General features: G+C 38.1%; 1 protein-coding gene across 8 annotated transcripts in view; it reads right to left on the bottom strand.

Annotated features, from left to right (window-relative positions):
* UBR5 (ubiquitin protein ligase E3 component n-recognin 5) overlaps nt 1-19,400 on the bottom strand; it is a 160,562-nt gene that overhangs the window by 102,505 nt on the left and 38,657 nt on the right. For all 8 annotated transcript variants that reach the window (XM_054246352.2, XM_054246353.2, XM_054246354.2 and 5 more), the window contains exons 2-5: nt 6,204-6,248; nt 5,721-5,802; nt 5,182-5,258; nt 4,352-4,471 (exon numbers count right to left, since the gene is read on the bottom strand). In XM_054246352.2, the coding sequence (XP_054102327.1) occupies nt 4,352-4,471; nt 5,182-5,258; nt 5,721-5,802; nt 6,204-6,248 (324 nt within the window). The remainder of the gene's footprint in view (nt 1-4,351; nt 4,472-5,181; nt 5,259-5,720; nt 5,803-6,203; nt 6,249-19,400) is intronic.

Below are 19,400 nucleotides of genomic sequence, written 5' to 3'. Positions count from 1 at the left end.
AGAGAACAGAGGCACAAGTTAGGGAGAGTATAGCAATGGGTAAGGGGACTCAGAAAACTAATGATTCTGTCTGCTTTTCAAGTCTTAAAATTAGCCCTAATTCTTCAGAGTCGGTCTACAGAGGTTTCATTCAAACTCAACTATGCTCCTTTATTACATCTGTTGTATATTTTTATTAATATCACAAAATTCTACCATTCTACTTTAGTCATTCTGCCACAGATTCTATCGTAATTGGTTATTTCCAAGTTTTAAGAGGATTTAAATCTAAGACAATTTGAGCAACATAATAAGAGAAACGGGTCCTAAACCAGAGAACAAAACAAATATCCACAATAAGAGAAAAAGAAATAAAACAGAATAAAAAATAAATAAGGCCCGGAGTGGTGGCTCACACCTGTAATCCCAGCACTTTGGGAGACTGAGGTAGGTGAGGTCAGGGGTTCAAGACCACCCTGCCCAACATTATGAAATCCTGACTCTAAGAATACAAAAATTAGCCTAGCATGGTGGTGCACGCCTGTAATCACAGCTACTCAGGAGGCATGAGAATCGCTTGAACCCAGGAGGCAGAGGCTGCAGTGAGCTGAGATTGGGCCACTGTACTCCAGCCTGGGTGACAGAGGGACACTGTCTCAAAATAGGTAACAATAACAACAAAGTAAACAAAGAAATAAGGAAAAGGAGGGAAAGTTCTTCCTTACAGTCAAATTCCAATTAATAATCGTAAAAGAAATAATGGGAATTTAAAAGAAGATTACCATTTGGCCAACACCATAGTAACAACTGATTCAGACAAAAAAGGAATCATCAATAAATGCTAAACTCAGTGAGTAAAAGTATAATGGGAAATGGGATATTTGCAGAGTCACATAGTATCTCCCCATGAAATACGTATTAATGAAAAATGGGAAAAGAGAAACAGGTACACACCATCTTAACTAATCTCAGAAAACCTTTCCAATTATAAAATACAGTAACATCGCATGCCACCTGATATAATGCGCTGATATTCTTGCAAAAACTGTATCACTTGAGTTTAATCACGAGAAACGATAGACAAATCCAAACATTTCAAACTCATCAGGGTCTAGAAAGATAAAGACTGAGGATCTGGCCCAGATTAGAGGAAACTAAAGAATAGCTGCCTGGGCAACATAGTGAGAGACCCTGCCTCTACAGAAAATTTAAAAATTAGCTACAAAAAAATTTAAAGTTAGCCAGGTTGTAGTCCTCGCCACTTGGGAGGCTGAAGCAGGAGGCGTTAAGTCCAGGAGTTCAAGGTTACAATGAGTTATCATTGTACCACTGCACTCAGGCCTGGGCAACACAACAAGATCCTATTTCTATTTAAAAAAAAAAAAAAGGCAGCAGCAGCAGCAGCAGGACAACTCAATGCAAATGGGATCCTGGACTAAATCCTGGACAAAAGAAAGGGTATTAGTGGACAACTGAGGAGATTTAAACGAAGTCTGTATATTAAGCAATGATCAATGTTAATTTCTTTGTTTTGATAATACGGTTATGTAAAGGTAAAATGTTAACATATAGGAAAGCTGGGTGCAACGTACGCAAAAATTCTTTGTGCTATTTTTGTAAACTTTTTTAAGGTCAAATGATTTCAAAATGAAAAGTTAAATTTAAAAATAGAGTAGGCCAGGCGCAGAGGCTCACACCTGTAATCCCAGCATTTTGGGATGCCAAGGTGGGTGAATCATCCAAGGGCAGGAGTTCAAGATCAGCCTGGCCAACATCGCAAAACCCCATCTCTATAGTAAAAATACAAAATTGGGCCAGGCGTGGTGGCATGCACCTGTAACCCCAGCTACTCGCGAGGCTGAGGAAGAAGAATCGCTTGAACCCAGGAGGTGGAGGTTGCAGTGACCCAAGATCATGCCACAGCACACCAGTGGTGATACTCCATCTCAAAAAATAAAAATAAAAAATAAAAAAATAAACAGAGTATGAGATTAGACACAAATGCCAGTATATAAACTAATAAACAAAACCTGACATCATCTGCAGACTTTTACTGTAAAGGACCAAATCACAAATAGTTTAGGCTTTGGGGCTAGTCTGTCCCAACTACTCATCTCTGCTGTTACAGTACAAAGGCAGCCACAGATAGTAAGTATGGCTGTCTTTCAATAAAAACAAGGGTGGCTAGATTTGGCATGCAGGCTACACTTTACCAATCCTTGAACTAAACAAAAAAAAAATTCATCTTTAAGAAAGGTACTATTTGGCAATAACAGGTAATAATTATTCTTAAATAAATATAATCAAAAATTTTCCTGTTTTATCACATGAAATAAAATTTCATTTGTTATTACATGCTACTTTCAGAATTCTTTTTCATACACTGTGTGCCTAGGACCATTAAAAGAGCATATATAACATAATAAAGACAACAGCTTTATTTAGTATAGCTAAAGAATATACTCAACTAAATAACTTTCTTCACATTCCAAAATAAATTGAGTTCAGCATGAAAACACAAAAGCAAGAAAGTAATCATTTTGGGATTCCCCCCTAACCCCCCGGCCTTTTTTTTTTTGAGATATGGTCTCTCATTCCCGTTGCCCAGGATGATGTACACTTGCATTATGAAGGCTCACTGAGGCCTCAACTTCCCGGGCTGAGGTGATCCTCCCACCTGAGCCTCCCGAGTAGCTAGGACTACAGGCGCGTGCTACCATATTTGGCTACTTTTCTGTATTTTTAGTAGAAATGGCATTTTGCTGGCCGGGCACGGTGGCTCACGCCTATAACCCCAGCACTTTGGGAGGCCGAGGCGGGTGGATCACAAGGTCAAGAGATCGAGACCATCCTGGTCAACAAGGTGAAACCCCGTCTCTACTAAAAACACAAAAATTAGCTGGGCATGGTGGTGCACGCCTATAGTCCCAGCTACTGCGGAGGCTGAGGCAGGAGAATTGCTTGAACCCAGGAGGCGGAGGTTGCGGTGAGCCGAGATCGTGCCATTGCACTCCAGTCCGGGTAACAACAGCGAAATTCCATCTCAAAAAAATAAAGAAAGAAAAAAAAAAAAAAGAAATGGCATTTTGCCATGTTGCCCAGGCTGGTCTTAAACTCTGGGACTTAAGAAATCATCCACACACCTTGGCCTCCTGACCTGCTGACAGGCGTGAGCCACCATACCCAGACCCAATTTTCAAATCTAACTTTAACTTTACATACCAATTTGTGGTATGGAGATAGGGGAAAACAAAAAACAAACAAACAAAAAAAAAAACCACTGCTTCTTCCTCCATTTAATTTTATTTTGAAACTAGTTAAACTGCTTGTAGTTTTCTGTGATCAACGTTGAACACATATCCCGATGAAGTAGAATAATCTAATAATTAACTGAGTATTTACAGAAAATCTGGCCATTCAAGAATCAAGGTGTAAAATGAACAAAAGCATCTGGCTTGAAATTTGTATACGGTTTCTTCAGTTTAACAGTATATAAACTTTAGATAAAAGTGGCTGACTGCAATGGCTCACAGGTATAATCCCAAAACTCTGAGAGACCAAAGCAGGAGGATCACTGGAGACAAGGAGTTCAAGACCAGCCTGGGCAAAAGCGCAAGACCCTATCTCTACAAAAAACAATAAAATAAATAAGGTTTAATTACATGATTTACAAACTTCATTAAATTGATTCAGAAACAACTACCAGATTTGGATGCCAAATAAATAAATGTAAGACTTTCTTTTACCCAAGAGTAAGTTGTAAGAGATAACCAAAGACAAAATCATTTAAAATTTTAAATGAAATAAATGGCAGGCCAGGTGTGGTAGCTCATGCCTGCAATCCCAGCACTTTGGGAGGCCAGGGCGGGTGGATCACTTGAGGTCAGGAGTTCAAGACCAACCTGACCAACATGGAGAAACCCAGATCTCTAAAAATACAAAATTAGTTGGGCGTGGTGGCACATGCCTGTAATCCCAGCTACTCAGGAGGCTGAGGCAGGATAAACACTTGAACCCAGGAGGCGGAGGTTATGGTGAGTTGAGATCACGCCACTGCACTCCAGCCTAGGTGATAAGTGCAAAACAGATGGACGGAAGGAAAAAGAAATAAATGGCATAAGTGACATTATAAACACATATAAAGAATATGCACATTTTTAAAAGGTCAAGAGCCTAGATTAATTGTAATTAGCCTGTGTGGGTTATTTTTATCATGGTGGCTCACCCTGCGCAATATGAGCTCCTGCCCAGAGTTCAGGAGAATTTTCCTACTTCATCACTAGATATAATATTAAAGATGATCATTCAGACAGAGCATTCACAGGCACACACCATCTCCGTAAGATGGTGCCTTCAACTGGCCACAACTTACCCCAAGGTGTTGCCTGCCAGCCTGCCCAGAGTCTCAGAACCTGAGAGAAACCACGGTGAGTCGCTTGTCCTACCAGGCCTTGACGTCCTCCCTGCCCCCGAATTGCTGTTCAACTTTGACCTGGGGGAAAACAAGAGGTAAATTTTTGAAGACCAATATTTTTAAAATCCTTGTTATTTCAAATTGCATTGCTTAATTTGGAAATGATCTATAAAATCATTTCAGTTAAAGAGTGGACTTGACTTGGAACCTACCAAACATGTAATATCATTCTTCTGGTAACCTGTTTCTCTTAAGAGATTACTGGCTTCCCTGCTACTTTTTTAATGTTACTACTTTGGCTGTGAATCACTGCTTGCATAAAAAGTAAAATCAAACTAGAAAGTAATAGTTTTACTCTGTTTTAAAAGCATCTAATGCTAGGCGAGGTGGCTCATGACTGTAATTCCAGCACTTTGGGTGGCTGAGGAGGGTGGATCACCTGAGGTCAGGAGTTCAAGACCAGCTTGGTCAACATGGTGAAATCCTGTCTCTACTAAATATACAAAAATTTGCCTAATGTGGTGGCAGGCACCTGTGATCCCAGCCAATCAGGAGGCTGAGGCAGGAGAATCACTTGAACCCAGGAGGGGGACATTGCAGTGAGCTGAGATCGATCACACCATTGCCCTCCAGACTAGGTGTCAGAGCGAAACCCCGTCTCAAAATAAAATAAAATCAAAGCATCTAATTTTCTGTGATGCTTTAGGTTGAGGGTTACCAAAATCAAAACACAAGTTTAATACTTAAGAGCTAAATACATATTAAATAGAAAGGACATAATATCTTACCCATCATTATTATCAGGTTTACCCAATTCCAATCTGTCTGGCTGTACTGAAAAACCAATCCTGCAAACTCTACCATCCTAAAAGCAAAGAAAAGACAAGAAATTCTCCAAGTAAAAATGTGCATTAAAATTTGAATTTATTCAACAAACAGATTCTGTGCCCATCACTGTGAATTCAGAAGAAAATAAATAAACTCCCTTTCAAAAGGTGCTCACATCTGAGTTGGGGAAATATGTGACCCATACATTATCAGAAGAAACCAGCAGAAAATAATTTACAACATCTTAATCTGACAAAATTCAGAGTAAGAAAATGACTGGATTTGGGAACCTCCCCCATTCTGTTACTAATTAGTTTCATGCTCTGGCAAATCATGTAAGCTTTCTCTAGGTCAGAGGAGGAAACAGAACTGGGAGATCTTCAAAATAACTCTTTTGAGTAACTGCTGTTTTCCTGGGATAAAGGAAGAAATACAATGAAGCATAATTCTACTTTAACTGTTTATTTTTCATCTCTCTGTCTTAGAGTGAATAATTTACCTCAAGAAGAAAGGCAGCATGATTTGGTCCCACCACACACTGTTTAATAGTAGCCTGTTCCAATACATTTAAAGGGGGGTGGCTGGGAGATTTAAAAAAAGAAAGAAAAGAAAAAGTAAGTAAAATTATTTTTTAAATGGTAAATACATCATTAGGTTTATTCTTAAATTCAATTATACAAAAATAGTTGGCAAAGCCTATCTTTTAAACTAGTATTTATTTTACAGCAATAATTGAAAAATACTATCTCCATAATCATTTATATAGTATCTCCCTGTATGGCAGATTTTTTTAAAAACCAGTATAAATGCAATCTATAATTCAAGTAAGCCTAACTCATAAAAAGTTGATAGGTTAAAAGATTCTTAGTGTAATAATCACATTAATCTTAATCACATCAGGCTACCGCCTAAATATGAGTTTTTTCTTAATAAAGAAAAATCGTTCTTCGTCAGAAGATTTAAAATATTTTAAAATTCTTACCTGTTCAAATTATATTTGTTCAGCTTCTCGGAAACCTCCCGTAACCTTTAAAACAAAACAAAACATTAACAAACAACAGGTACAGATTTTTTGTAAACAAAATAATTCTGACAGGTACTTGTACCATTACGTTGGTAATTTCCAATAGTAGTACACAAAACCATTGCTATGGTAAGAATGTTTTTCATATTCTTTCATTTTTGTTCCAAAAAGATCACAAGCAGACTCTGCAATTCCCTTCACTCACCCCCACCTCCATCTGCACCCCAGTAACAATAACAATCGTATTAATCCCATTTTCCCAATAATCCCAGGTGAGAAAACTGAAGCTTCTACAGTTTACAGAAAACGTAGCAGTAAAGCTGGTACCTGAACCAATGCCCAACCAAAGGCTCATCTGTTTAAAAACACAACAGGAAGAAAAAAAAACTTATCCATGCCAAGAGATTCTTGAGTGCACATGGACACCATGAAATGAAAACAGAAAGCCTAATTGACTTAAGGCACCATCTCAAGTTCTTGAACAGTCTTATAACCCAAAACTGAATAAACCAGAGCATCAATGTCCTTCTCTATATAAAGTAAGGATAACACTCGCTTTTAGTAGTATTTAAAACACTACTGAACAGATTTTTTAAAATCTGAAAGGGCTACACAACAAAGATATTAACTTGTATTTTCTGTTACGCCTTTTGTTGTTTCTCTTAAGAAAACGGTCTTGAATATAAAACACGATAATACCTAAAATAAACTAGGTACTTTGTCAACCTAAGAAAGCCATTTTACAATGTCAAGACGTAATCAAATGGAGAGATTTTAAGAGTTCAATTCTATTAAGTTATCAAAAGAAAAATACTGCCTGATCTGATCTTTTAAAACTTTTTTCAGAAATAATTCTTGTAAAAGTAAACTGAAAATTTTAGGAAGCAATGGGAAAAACTAGAACATTAAATAAATAAAAAAGTCCATGAATTCTGCTAAAAAGTAACAAAAATGAAGAATATCAAATTTCGATCATTTGTACTAACAGAGGAAAATGTCATACATATTCCAAAAATAAATGACCTGTTAGAGCCAGTTTAGAGTAACAAAAATGAATAAAATCAAATTTAAATCATTTATACTAACAGAGAAAAATTTTATACATACTCCAAAAATAAATGACAGGTTAGGGCCAGTTTAGGACTTAAAAACTGCCACAAAGCATATATAATCTATGGGCACATAACCTAATCACTTTAGTAAGAGATTCAATTACGAGTCAACTGTTCTTTAACTTTACCCTGTAAGTTCTATCCTCCTAGTGAAGAGCATCTTTCAAAGGCACACAGTAACTAATACCGAATTGCATTCAGTAACTAAAGTAACTTGTAGCCAAACAGAGTACTTAAAGTAAGGGAGGAGTCTCGCCCCATTGCCCAGGCTGGAGTGCAGTGGCGCAATCTCTGCTCACTGCAACCTCCATGTCTTGGGTTCAAGTGATTCTCATGCCTCAGACTCTTGGGTCGCTGGTATTACAGGCACTCACCACCACACCTGGCTAATTTTTATTTTAGTAGAGATAGGGATTTGCTATTTGGGCCAGGCTGGTCTCAAACTCCTGACCTCAAGAGAACCACCTGCCTTGGCCTCCCAAAGTGCTGGGATTACAGGTATGAGCCACTGCGCCCAGCCTAAAGTAACTTTCAAATGCAGCCACATTTTATTTCTCTCTGAAGAAGTCGATAGATACTTAATGGTGATCTTACTGTCACTCCTAAAGAACAGCATCTGATCATGTGCGATTTGGCCCCAAATAAAATAAGTTTTCATTTTTGTAGCCCAGTTTTGCATTTACTTGCATTATCAAAACATGTTTTCATTGGTCCAAGAAAGCTAAGCTTTTTCAAAGAATTCCAGTTTGCCCACTTAAAAAGTACACTTCTGTGTTCCAAGATAAAATACTTTAAGAATAATGCACTGTTGAACACATGAGCTCTGTCTGACCGGAGGCTGACTAGAAAATAGGGAGAAGATAAACAAAGGTGGGTCTGCTCTGGAGAGTAACAGCAGCCTTTAGAAGACCCTAAGAAGCAGCAGTTAACTCTCACTTTCCTGGGTCCACATTTACTATGAGTAATTCACAAAAACTTTTCACCAGAGTAGTGGCAGAGTGTTAGAAAAAGCTAAGAGAAGTTTTACTTCGCAAAAACCACAGTAGTGACACTTTCAGAAGATAACTTGTTCACTGGCATGCAACTAAACTCATTCATTTCCATTCCTTTGTTAGTAGCTCAAAACTGTCTCCAGAGCTGTCACAAAATATATAGTACTGGGAGAGAAAGAAAAAGTGTCAAGGCCTTTTTCAAAACTGGACAATGCCTGCTATTAAGAATTAAATGTTTCCATGGCTCCAAATATCATTCCAAATATATATTTGTAAAACTAAAATAAGCTTTGAGGATATCAGAATGCTAAAAAATATTTAAACTCAAGAATTTAACAGCTAATTTCAGGCTACTGGGGAGACACAGCAAATGATTACTGCTATCAATTAAATTTTCTAATCTTACAAGTCCTGATGAGACTCATAACCACACCTGAAATATACATCTGAAATGCACATCAATTTGTACTGGAAACAATGCCACCAAATAGCAAGAAATCTGGGGTTTACTCCCAGCTCATCCACCACTACCTGGGCTCACTAAAAGTCCACTAGGTCTCAAGTTCTCATCTCTGTGAAGAACTGTTTTAGTCATCTCTGGTTCTAAAAATTCTAATTCCTGAACTTCTTATTTTTTGTCTTTTTTGAGACTGGGTCTCAGTTGCCCAGGTTGGAGGGCAGTGGTGCAATTACCACTCACTACAGACTCCACCTCCCAGGCTCAATCTATCTTCTTGCCTCACCTCCTGAATAAATAGAACTACAGGCATGCAGCATTGCACCCAGCTAATTTTTGTATATTTTTTAGAGACAGATTTTTGCTATGTTGCCCAGTATAGTCTTATACTCCTAAGCTCAAGGGATCCACTCGTCTTGGCCTCCCAAAATGCTGGGATGACAAGCATGAGCCATGGTGCCTGGCCTCAGTTCTGAAATCCTTATGAATGTATGAAAAGCAAGTGCTATCAATGGAAGATATATATGTCTGTTTACACAGAAATAGCACTTACTATCATATTCAATTTTTATTGTACCCATTTGAAACTTTCAAATGCATTTTATAAAGACATTTAAAATGCTTCCCTAAATACCAAATTGTTTAAAACTCTTAAATTCAGTCCATAGATCTACACAAAATGTATCATCCTTTCAAATCTCAAGACACTTATCCTGACTAAACTGGGCCCTACAAATTAGTTTATATGAACCCAGATAACAGTGACAAATAAATCTTCACCCCCAAAAAAGTAAACTATAAGAATAGTTGATTCTCTTTTACACTATATATAGAGTCCTCAGTAGACACAGGCAAATCATGGAATCACTGCGGGCCAGTCATAACGTTTGTTTAAATTTGATGAACTATCCATGCTGTTTCCTTCCTATAGCCAAAAAAATTTTAATTTTTTTATTTTGCTAATTATTATATATAATTAATAGAGACTCACCCACTTTAAAGGATCTTCATACAATGTTTACAATAAGCAACACTACATAGGCAATAGTAACAAGTTTATCCTCCCTTTAAAATAAACTCACACTAAAGCTTACCAAATTTGGAATAAATCTTTACATGCAGTTATGAAAAACAATTTTAAGAGTACAGCACAACATTAGAAAATAACCTCATTGGCTAGGGGCGGTGGCTCATGCCTGTAACCCCAACACTTTGGGAGACCGAGGTGGGCAGATCACCTGAGGTCAGGAGTTCAAGACCAGCCTGATCAACATGGCGAAAGTCAGCCGGGCATGGCAGTGCACACCTGTAGTCTCAGCTATTCGGGAGGCTGAGGCAGAAGAATCACTTGAACCCAGGCAGGGGGTGGGAGGTGGGTGGAGAACCAGTATCAGTGAACCGAGATGGCACCACTGCACTCCAGCCTGGGTGACAGAGCGAAACTATGTCTCGAAAAAAAGAAAAAAGAAAAAAGGAAAATAACCTCACACGGGTGAACTTTTGTGAGGTAGTTGTAACACACAGTGAACAGGTTAGCAAAACGCTTCTGACAAGCCTTAGTACTCTACATTCTACTCTCTACATTTATTCTATATTCTGATTAAATAAAACTATTTCATTCCTTTAAATGTATAGATCATTTTACAGATCTGGAGGCTGAAATTTTTCTTTAAAGCAACAAAGTTAAGGTAACACCAAACTGATGTTAACAGACACAGGAAAACAGTGTAACTGTACTTGTTAAAAGCTAACATATTTCATTGCTATACTTGAAATCCCCTCTAATTTCAGTCTCACTCTCCCCAAATTTAACATTACAATTTCAAAGATAATTTATTTTCTCACTGATCCTGAACTGGCAACAGCACCTAATACAAGTTCTTCAGTTTCATAATTCTCTGCCTACCTCTGACACATAACACATTTGCATGTTCAGACAAATACCCCTAAACTGCATTAAACCTGACAGATCCTTTCTTGTTGAATTTCTAAAGAAAAAAAATCCTATAAGGCCTCAATTCTCAAAGAAAGAAAAGTATTCCTGACATCTCATTCTCTACAAGGTGATGGTTTCCACATACCTGAAACTGTTAGACAAGGTACACCTACCCATGTTTCATGATTCTCAGCAATCTTCTTTTTTTTCTTTTTTGAGACGGAGTGTCGCTCTCGTTCCCCAGGCTGGAGTGCAATGGCGCGATCTCGGCTCACCGCAACCTCCGCCTCCTGGGTTCAGGCAATTCTCCTGCCTCAGCCTCCTGAGTAGCTGGGATTACAGGCATGCGCCACCATGCCCGGCTAATTTTTTGTATTTTGAGTAGAGATGGGGTTTCACTATGTTGACCGGGATGGTCTCGATCTCTTGACGGCGTGATCCACCCACCTCGGCCTCCCAAAGTGCTGGGATTACAGGCTTGAGCCACCATGCCCGGCCAGCAATCTTCTTAAAGGCAAAAGTGGCATCATCTGCCACCACTGCATTTCCTCCAGTCTCGTTCCACTTATTTCCCACCCAGTTCACATGCCACCTCTTCCACAAACCTTTCCTGGTAGTCGTAATTTCTTTTCTACAGAAGTCTACAAATTCTTTCTTATATCTAGTCATTTGTGTTTCTATCTGAACTGTCTTCACAGACTCTAAGCAGACAGAATACAACTTGCCAAGTCTTTCCTCGCCCCTCTGCTTTTCTGGATACTGTTCCAACAATGAAGAAAGTACATTACTGGGACACAACTCATTTCAGAAGTAGAAAATGTTCCAGATCTTAATCTCAACAAAACTAACACTCCAGGTCTTCAATCTCAAATTAGACATGTGAACAGTGTGAATATACAGATTTCTTTTAAGATAGTTGCCCATAAAACTCTTTAAAGGTCACTTAACATGGAAGGGAAAAAAACACTAAGTAACTCAATAAATCATATTAGGAAACTGACTTTAAAGTGACCCCACCCCAACTCTGGATATCCACTCATGGAATAAAACTTTTCCATACATATATAATTCTATTTTGAAGTAAAGGGCTTAATAATTCATGCAAAGAACCAACAGATACAGTCAGTGAAGGCTACCTACAACACTCAATCATAGACTCCTGTAAAAAAATCTTAAAATCTGTGACCAGATATATTCTGGTAGAAAAAGAAATACTGTAGGAATCTAATTTCTGGCATTTCTCCAAAGGCAAACCGTCTAAATCTTAAAGCCTAAGTCTTAGAGTGGTGGTCCTGCCCATGCCTTTTTTGGTGTGTGTGGGGCGGGGGACGCAACTACTGTGTACTGCACAGACGGCAGAGACAAGCACCTCTCTAACAAGACAACCTTTCTCTAACCACAGAACACAGTCCTCGGTTAAATTATGCACTTTCCTAAGTATAGAGGCAGTCAGTCCTTAATTTTCACACAGTTCTTTTACAAAACTCTTGCACCATACCATAAACACTGCCACTTCTTAAATGCTTCTCCTCATGCCAACTGTTTCACATTATAACTGATATCAATAAGTTCAAACTATCGCGTGGTGGTCCCACCTGCCAGTCACGATAGCTTGGGGAAAAGGCTATATAATCTTTGGGACCTTTCTGATGATCACTTACTAGTGCCAGCATCTAGAAGGCACATTCCCACTCCAGCCCCACCCCCAGCAAATTGAGAGCCTGGGCTAGCTTCAGTCAGTCATCATGCCCAGCCTAGGAGGATTTTTCTCTGAAAGTAAACCCTAACCTTTGGTTGTGATGGAAAATACATATAATATTCTTTTAACAGAATATTTAAAAGATTTTCCTCAGCACCTTCCTTTCTTCACCCCTCATAATGTTTGATTCTCAAACTTATGAAATATTAGAATCACCTTATACTCTTAAACTACTAAGAACCACAAAAAGCTTTTGTTTATGTGGGTTACATCTGTTGATGTTTATAACACTAAAGTTAACCCATAAAATTTCTGAATATTTTAAAAATAAACTCATTACATATGACACAAATTACCTTCCTATAAAAAATTTTCCCGAAAATATCTAACAGTAGGACTGTTTTACATTTTTGCAAATCTCTTTATTATCAGGCTTCACACAAATTTGATTCTCTGATCTGCTTCTGCCTTTACTCTATCACAGTACATTGTTTTGATATATAAAGTATATGAAGAAAAGTTGGCCCTAGATATAAAAGTTATGGGAAAAGTGAGGTATATTCTAATATCGTTTTCTGATAATCACAGATATCATTCTTTGATATTATACCAAAATTCAACGAGTGATTTCTCAAAGGTTGAGAGCAATGTGGAAATCTGAAACCTATCAATGAACTTTGAATAACTCAAACATGATTTTGCCATCTGAACCAGTGTACACTGGTGATTTGGAAAACACTGATTTATTGACTGACACAAATTATCAAAAATCACATTTACTAATGTTACTATCAATCTGCAGTGTCAAACTTCCAGCAATGGGTACAAGTTTTCCAAAATTTTAAAATTTGCTTGAAAGCTCAGATTTACCACTACAAACAAATAACTTCATTGCTGTCCTTAAAGTAACAGGCTTACTTGTTCATTTTCAGGAAATGTCTGTTAAATATCCAAGTCTGAATAACTATTATTTGTCAGTCAGTCTCAAATAAAAATGGTTTCCATGAAGAAAGGGGCTTGTTCAGCGTACAACTAAAACAAATGCCAAAGTGCTTTTAAAACGATCTTATGCTCAAAGGTAAAGATTTAATAAATTAAATCTTTAAAAGTTATTAAAAGATTTAATAACTTTTACTGTTTCATCAAGAACACTCTGAAGTGAAACTGGCTTTTTCCCCCTACAACACAAAGAATATAATAACAATTAGTTGTACAGTTTGGTGCCACTGCTTTGATTTCTGTCAAAAAGCCAGTATTTTACCCACCACTGCTTTTAAACCACAGCACAGATGTCAAATGTTGAAAAAGTCTCGATTTTATTATAAAGACAGTTTTGACCTCAGAGCCCCTGTAAGAGTCTTGGAGAGCCCCAAGGTCCACAGACCATACTCTGAGAACTGCCTTACCGTAAATGCCAGTGCCAGTAAAGTGACCAATACTAAATCAATGGGCAGGGGGTTGGGGGGGGATTAGTAGTTCATTCTTCTTACCCAAACAGCCACACAAACGCCAACCAAAATAACCTCCTACTTATATACCTTTTAAATGCTTCTTAAATTATGGATATTCTTTTTAACTGATAGATATATTTAGGGGGTACATGTGATATTTTGATACATGTATACAATGTGTAATAATAAAATCAGGGTAACCTGATTTATAATAAAATATTATTAATTTTTTAAAATAAAATTTTTTTATTTAAAATAAAATAAAATATATATAAAAAATTACAAGGGTAATCAGGATATCACCTCAGTCATTTATCATTTGTGACATTTATCACCTCAAACATTTATCATTTGTGACAAGAACCTTCCAAATCTTCTCTTCAAGCTATTTTGAAATATACAGCAAACTACTGATAACAATAGTCAACACAGTGTGCTACTGAACATTACAACTTACTCCTTATTACTGTATTTGTGTACCGGTTAACCAGCCTCTCTTCATCCTACCTTCCCTGCTACCTTTCCCAGCCTTTAGTAACCACCATTCTTTCTACGCTACACCTCTCTGAGATCAACTTTTTTTTAGTTCCCATATATGAATGACAACATGTTTTTGTCTTTCTGTGCCTGGCTTATTTCACTTAATACAATGCCCTCAAGGCTCATCCGTATTGCTGCAAATGACAAGATTTCATTACTTTTTTTATGGCTGCATAGTATATATACACCCCTTTTTAAAAATCCAGTCATCTGCTGAGGGGACACTTAAGTTGATTCCCTATCTTGGCTATTGCGACTAGCGCTATGATAAACATCTCTTAAATATACTGATTTTAATTCCTCTGGACATACACCCAGCAGTGGGATTGCTGGATCATATGGTAGTTCTATTTTTAGTTTTTTGAGGAACCTCCATACTGTTTTCCATAATGGCTGTACTAATTTACATTCCCACCAACAGTATATGAGTTCTCCTTTCTCCACATTAAATTATGAATATTCTTTTTTTGTTTGTTTAAAGACAAGGTCTAACTATGTTGCTCATGCCTCAAACTCCTGAATTCAAGTGAGCCTCTCACCTCAGCCTCCCTAGTAGCTAAGACTATAGATGCATACCACGACACCCAGCACTGGATATTCTCTGATACTACACCAAAACTCAACAAGTCATAGTTTCTCAGGAGTAAGTTACAATGTTAAATCTGAAACCCTCTCAATGAATTTTTCATACTGTTACAAAAATCCATTGGTCTAATTCTGCAGTTTGAATACACTGTTTGTCCATACCTGATTCTGGTTTTGTTGTTGCTGTTTTTTTGTTTTGTTTTGTTTTGAGAGGAGTCAGGGAGTCTCACTCTGTCACCCAGGGTGGAGTGCAGTGGCGTGATCTCAGCTCACTGCAACCTCTGCCTCCCGGGTTCAAGTGATTCTCCTGCCTCAGCCTCTTGAGTAGCTGGGATTATAGGTGCCCGCCACCATGCCTGGCTAATTTTTGCATTCTTAGAGGAGATGGAGTTTCACCTTGTTGGCCCGGCTGGTCTCCAACTCCTGACCTCAAGTGATCTGCCCACCTCAGCCTCCCAAAGTGCTGGGATTACAGATGTGAGCCACCACGCCCAGTCCCTGAATCTGTTTAAATTATAAAATGGTGTAGCAGCTGGGTATGATGGTTCATGTCTGTCTGTAATCCCAGCAACTCAGGAGGCTGAGGCAGAAGGATCTTTTGAGTCCAGGAGTTTAAAGTGAAATTGAGCTATGATCCCCACTGCAATCCATCCTGGACACAGAGCCTAGCAGCTATAGGCATCTGGGTTTGACACATAATAATTTAAAAATTACTCCTCCACACACTAAACAGGTTATTTCCTTGGTGAAAAGTAATCTGATCACAGTCTTAAAACTCAGATTTCAGCTTGTACATTGATCCCTAATAACCTTTACTCAGTCACAAGCCTTAAACCACATTTTGTTTCTTTAAACTTGGCTCAACAATTTCTAAGAACAGTGGTCTCACTTTTCTCACTTACTGCCTACCCAAATAAATCTGTGACAAGTAGCAAACATCTGACTGACTTTACTCTTGCGTCAACTAACCCCAAATTATACAAAAAACAAAAAACAAATGACAGTTTTTGTGAAGTAAGTTCCATCTGTTGGCTTCTTGAATCATAGTCTGTAAGGAGGACTTACACTTTTACTTATTTATTTTATTTTATTTTCGCTCCTGTTGCCCAGGCTGGAGTGCAATGGCGTGATCTTGGCTCACTGCAACCTCCACCTCCCAGGTTCAAGGTGATTCTTCTGCCATTTTTTGAATTTTTAGTAGAAACAGTATTTCTCCATCTTGGTCAGGCTGCTCGCAAACTCCTGACTTCAGGTGATCCACCCGCCTCAGCCTCCCAAAGTGCTGGGTTTACAGGTGTGAGCCACCATGCCTGGCTACTTACACTTTTATTAATGCTTATGAAGATGATAAATGCCAGTTTAAATATAATGCATTCACATTATCCTAAATAAGAATATTCACTTTCAAAATGCATTCAAAAAGAAAATGAAATTTCTAAATATTGTAACTTCATAAAGTGATGTAATTTTTTAATGTGAACTACTTCTAACTATTCCCCTTAGTATCATTTTTAGTTGAAACTGTCAAAAGATTTCTATTAAGCCGAGAAAATTCACGTTTCTCTAGTTTGCAAAGAAAAATGTTCTGCAAACTAGAGAAAAATTACATTGCATTCATTGTCATTTCATCAGCTAAACTTTTTTAAAATTTATACCCACAACCAATTTCTTCCTCTAACCTGAAAATTTTCTTATTAGAAATTCCTATATTGTATCACAAATAACACTTTTCCTAATTAAGTGAAAAGAAGAGCAAAATCCCAAACTACTGGGGCCATTTGAAAGATAAACACATCTCTGAAAAACAAAATGCTGAACGAACGCGCACACGCGCGCGCACGCACACGCACACGTGCGCGCACACAAAGTCATGTTCCTTTAAATCAAAATCAATCATGTCATTTCCAGCTCCATTCGAGACAGGAAAGGGGAAAGAATACACATGCCAAACATTCTTTTCATGCTAAGAAAAGATTCAAGATATAGCCCTTATATACTAATTATTCTTAATAATTTCATAAGTCCTTCTGTCTTAGCTAATTTCATTTGCTTAACAGTAAGACTATACATACATACATATGTATCAAGAATCAAATTATGCTAGCAGATAGGATCAAAACACTTATTCAGAGCTCCTGACCAAAAAAGTGTCACATCCAACCAAAATTTCAAGAGTATAAATATACTTGGCTTTCTTTACCCATAGACCATCCACATTTTGAATACCTGTGACTTCATTCCTTAAAGCATCTGCCAAATGCAGATAATGTATTCAAATTATTACAAACTCAATTTTAACTCTACATACAAATCAAACATCTCATGAGATAGCTGATGTACTTCATAGTATAAATACTGCTATCTGGCAAGCTATTTAGTCCTTGAGAAAGAACTGTAAACTGAAATAAAATACCTATAATGAAATCTGATTTCTCTAGAGAAACAAGACAATCGGGGTTATATTCCTGATCAAAGATCTTTATGCCATCAGATTCTGGAGATTTGTTGTGCAAGATTTACTGAGATGGCTTCTCGTTGCCATTTTATTAATATCAAAGATGAAATCGCAGTTTTGCTGCCTTTGAAATGGTCATTAAAATGACCATGTAAACATCCTACGCTGCCATCTCATCAGTCCCAGGCACCACACCCACCCTCTTGTGAGGGATCAGCTTGGTGAGGTGGGAAGAGTATGTTGTAGTGTCACAGAAGCCTGGGTTTGATTCCATCTCTACTGTTAACTGGCTCTGGAACTTTGATAGGGCTTATTTTAACACCCCAGAAGCATGAAAGTTTTCTTAATCTATTAAATGCGGATAGAACTACCACTTGTCTGAGAGTGTTGCTGTAAGGACTCGAGATAATTTTGTAATGTACCTTGGAAAGAGCAGGCACTTAAGTGTTCAATAAATGGCAGCCGTTATCAATATTACTCAACTGTATTTTTCACCCTTGGAGAGCTCACTATATTGCTACTTCAACTCTGCCAAGTTCTGGTTTGAAGCGGCTCTCAAACTAAATAGGGCCCAGTTTGATTCCTAATATCTGCTCTGCTAGGAACTTGAGGATCCAGGGAATGACAGCCAAGTCTGGGAATTCTTGGAAAAGGATATCTGTGAACACATTATAACTCTTTGTTTCTTATACATGAGTTTTTATTTCAGAGTCTTTTCTCTTCTTGTCACTACTGTCACTCTAATCACATCTCTCTCTTCCAGATGCAGCCTGTACTCCAAACACAATTCCCTAACTAAGTCATACTCACAAACTACTCTCTTCTTTTTCTTTACATACCTATTCCCTTGCCCTTAGAATACCCATATCCCTTCTGAATGGCACTGTCAGAAAAAAGAAAACAGGTAAGTAGGTGACAGATATTAGACAGATTGATAGAATAACTATATCCTTACTGCCTTTGGCACGTGTAGCTACTAGTCTCAAGCCTACAGTGAAATGAACTGTTGGAAACTTTAATTCACCCTTTACTCCAGACTAAACTAGGCATTTCTCTGAATTCCAATATACCTAGTGCATACTTTCCAACAGTGTTTATTTCTTTCTCTCTGTCTCTCTTTCTTTGAGACAGAGTCTCGCTTTTGTTGCCCAGGCTGGAGTGCAGTGGCATGATCCTGGCTCACTGCAACCTCCACCTCCCGGGTTCAAGTGATTCTCCTACCTCAGCCTCCCGAACAGCTGAGACTACAGCCATGTGCCACCACGCCCAGCTAATTGTTTTTGTACTTTTAGTAGAGTCAGGGTTTCACCATGTTGGCCTGGATGGTCTCAATCTCCAGGCCTCATAATCTGCCCACCTTGGCCTCCCAAAGTGCTAGGATTATAGGCATAAGCTGCCGTGCCCGGTCTCAATAGTGTTTCTTATACTCAAACTACTTGTATAATGAAATATACAAGTATCTCTCTCATTGCCCAACAAACTCTAAGGTGGCAAGAATCATGTTTTATTAATTTCAAAATCCCCAATACCTGACACATAGTAAATGCTTGTTTATATAAATGGGGGGCTAAATACAGGGACATTCATGTCTTAGCTCTAAGCTTTACACTGCTTCAAAATGGTGGATTTGAGACTTTTTAAAAAGCCTTTCTTTTGAAATTTTTAAATGTTTAAAAAATAATTTTTGGCTAGGCACAGTGGCTCAGGCTTGTAGTCTCAGCACTTTGTGAGGCCGAGGCGGGCAGATCACTTGATGCCAGGAATTCAAGACCAGCCTGGGTAACACGGCAAAACCCCATCTCTACTAAAAATACAAAAATTAGCCAGGGGTAGTGGGACACATCTGTGATCCCAGCTACTTGGGAGGCTGAGGCACGGGAATCACTTAAACCTGCGAGATGGGGGTTTCGGTGAGCCAAGATTATGCC

Source organism: Callithrix jacchus, chromosome 16 (genome assembly GCF_049354715.1).
Source record: "Callithrix jacchus isolate 240 chromosome 16, calJac240_pri, whole genome shotgun sequence".
NCBI lineage: Eukaryota > Metazoa > Chordata > Mammalia > Primates > Cebidae > Callithrix > Callithrix jacchus.
This window is presented reverse-complemented; position numbering and strand designations above follow the sequence as displayed.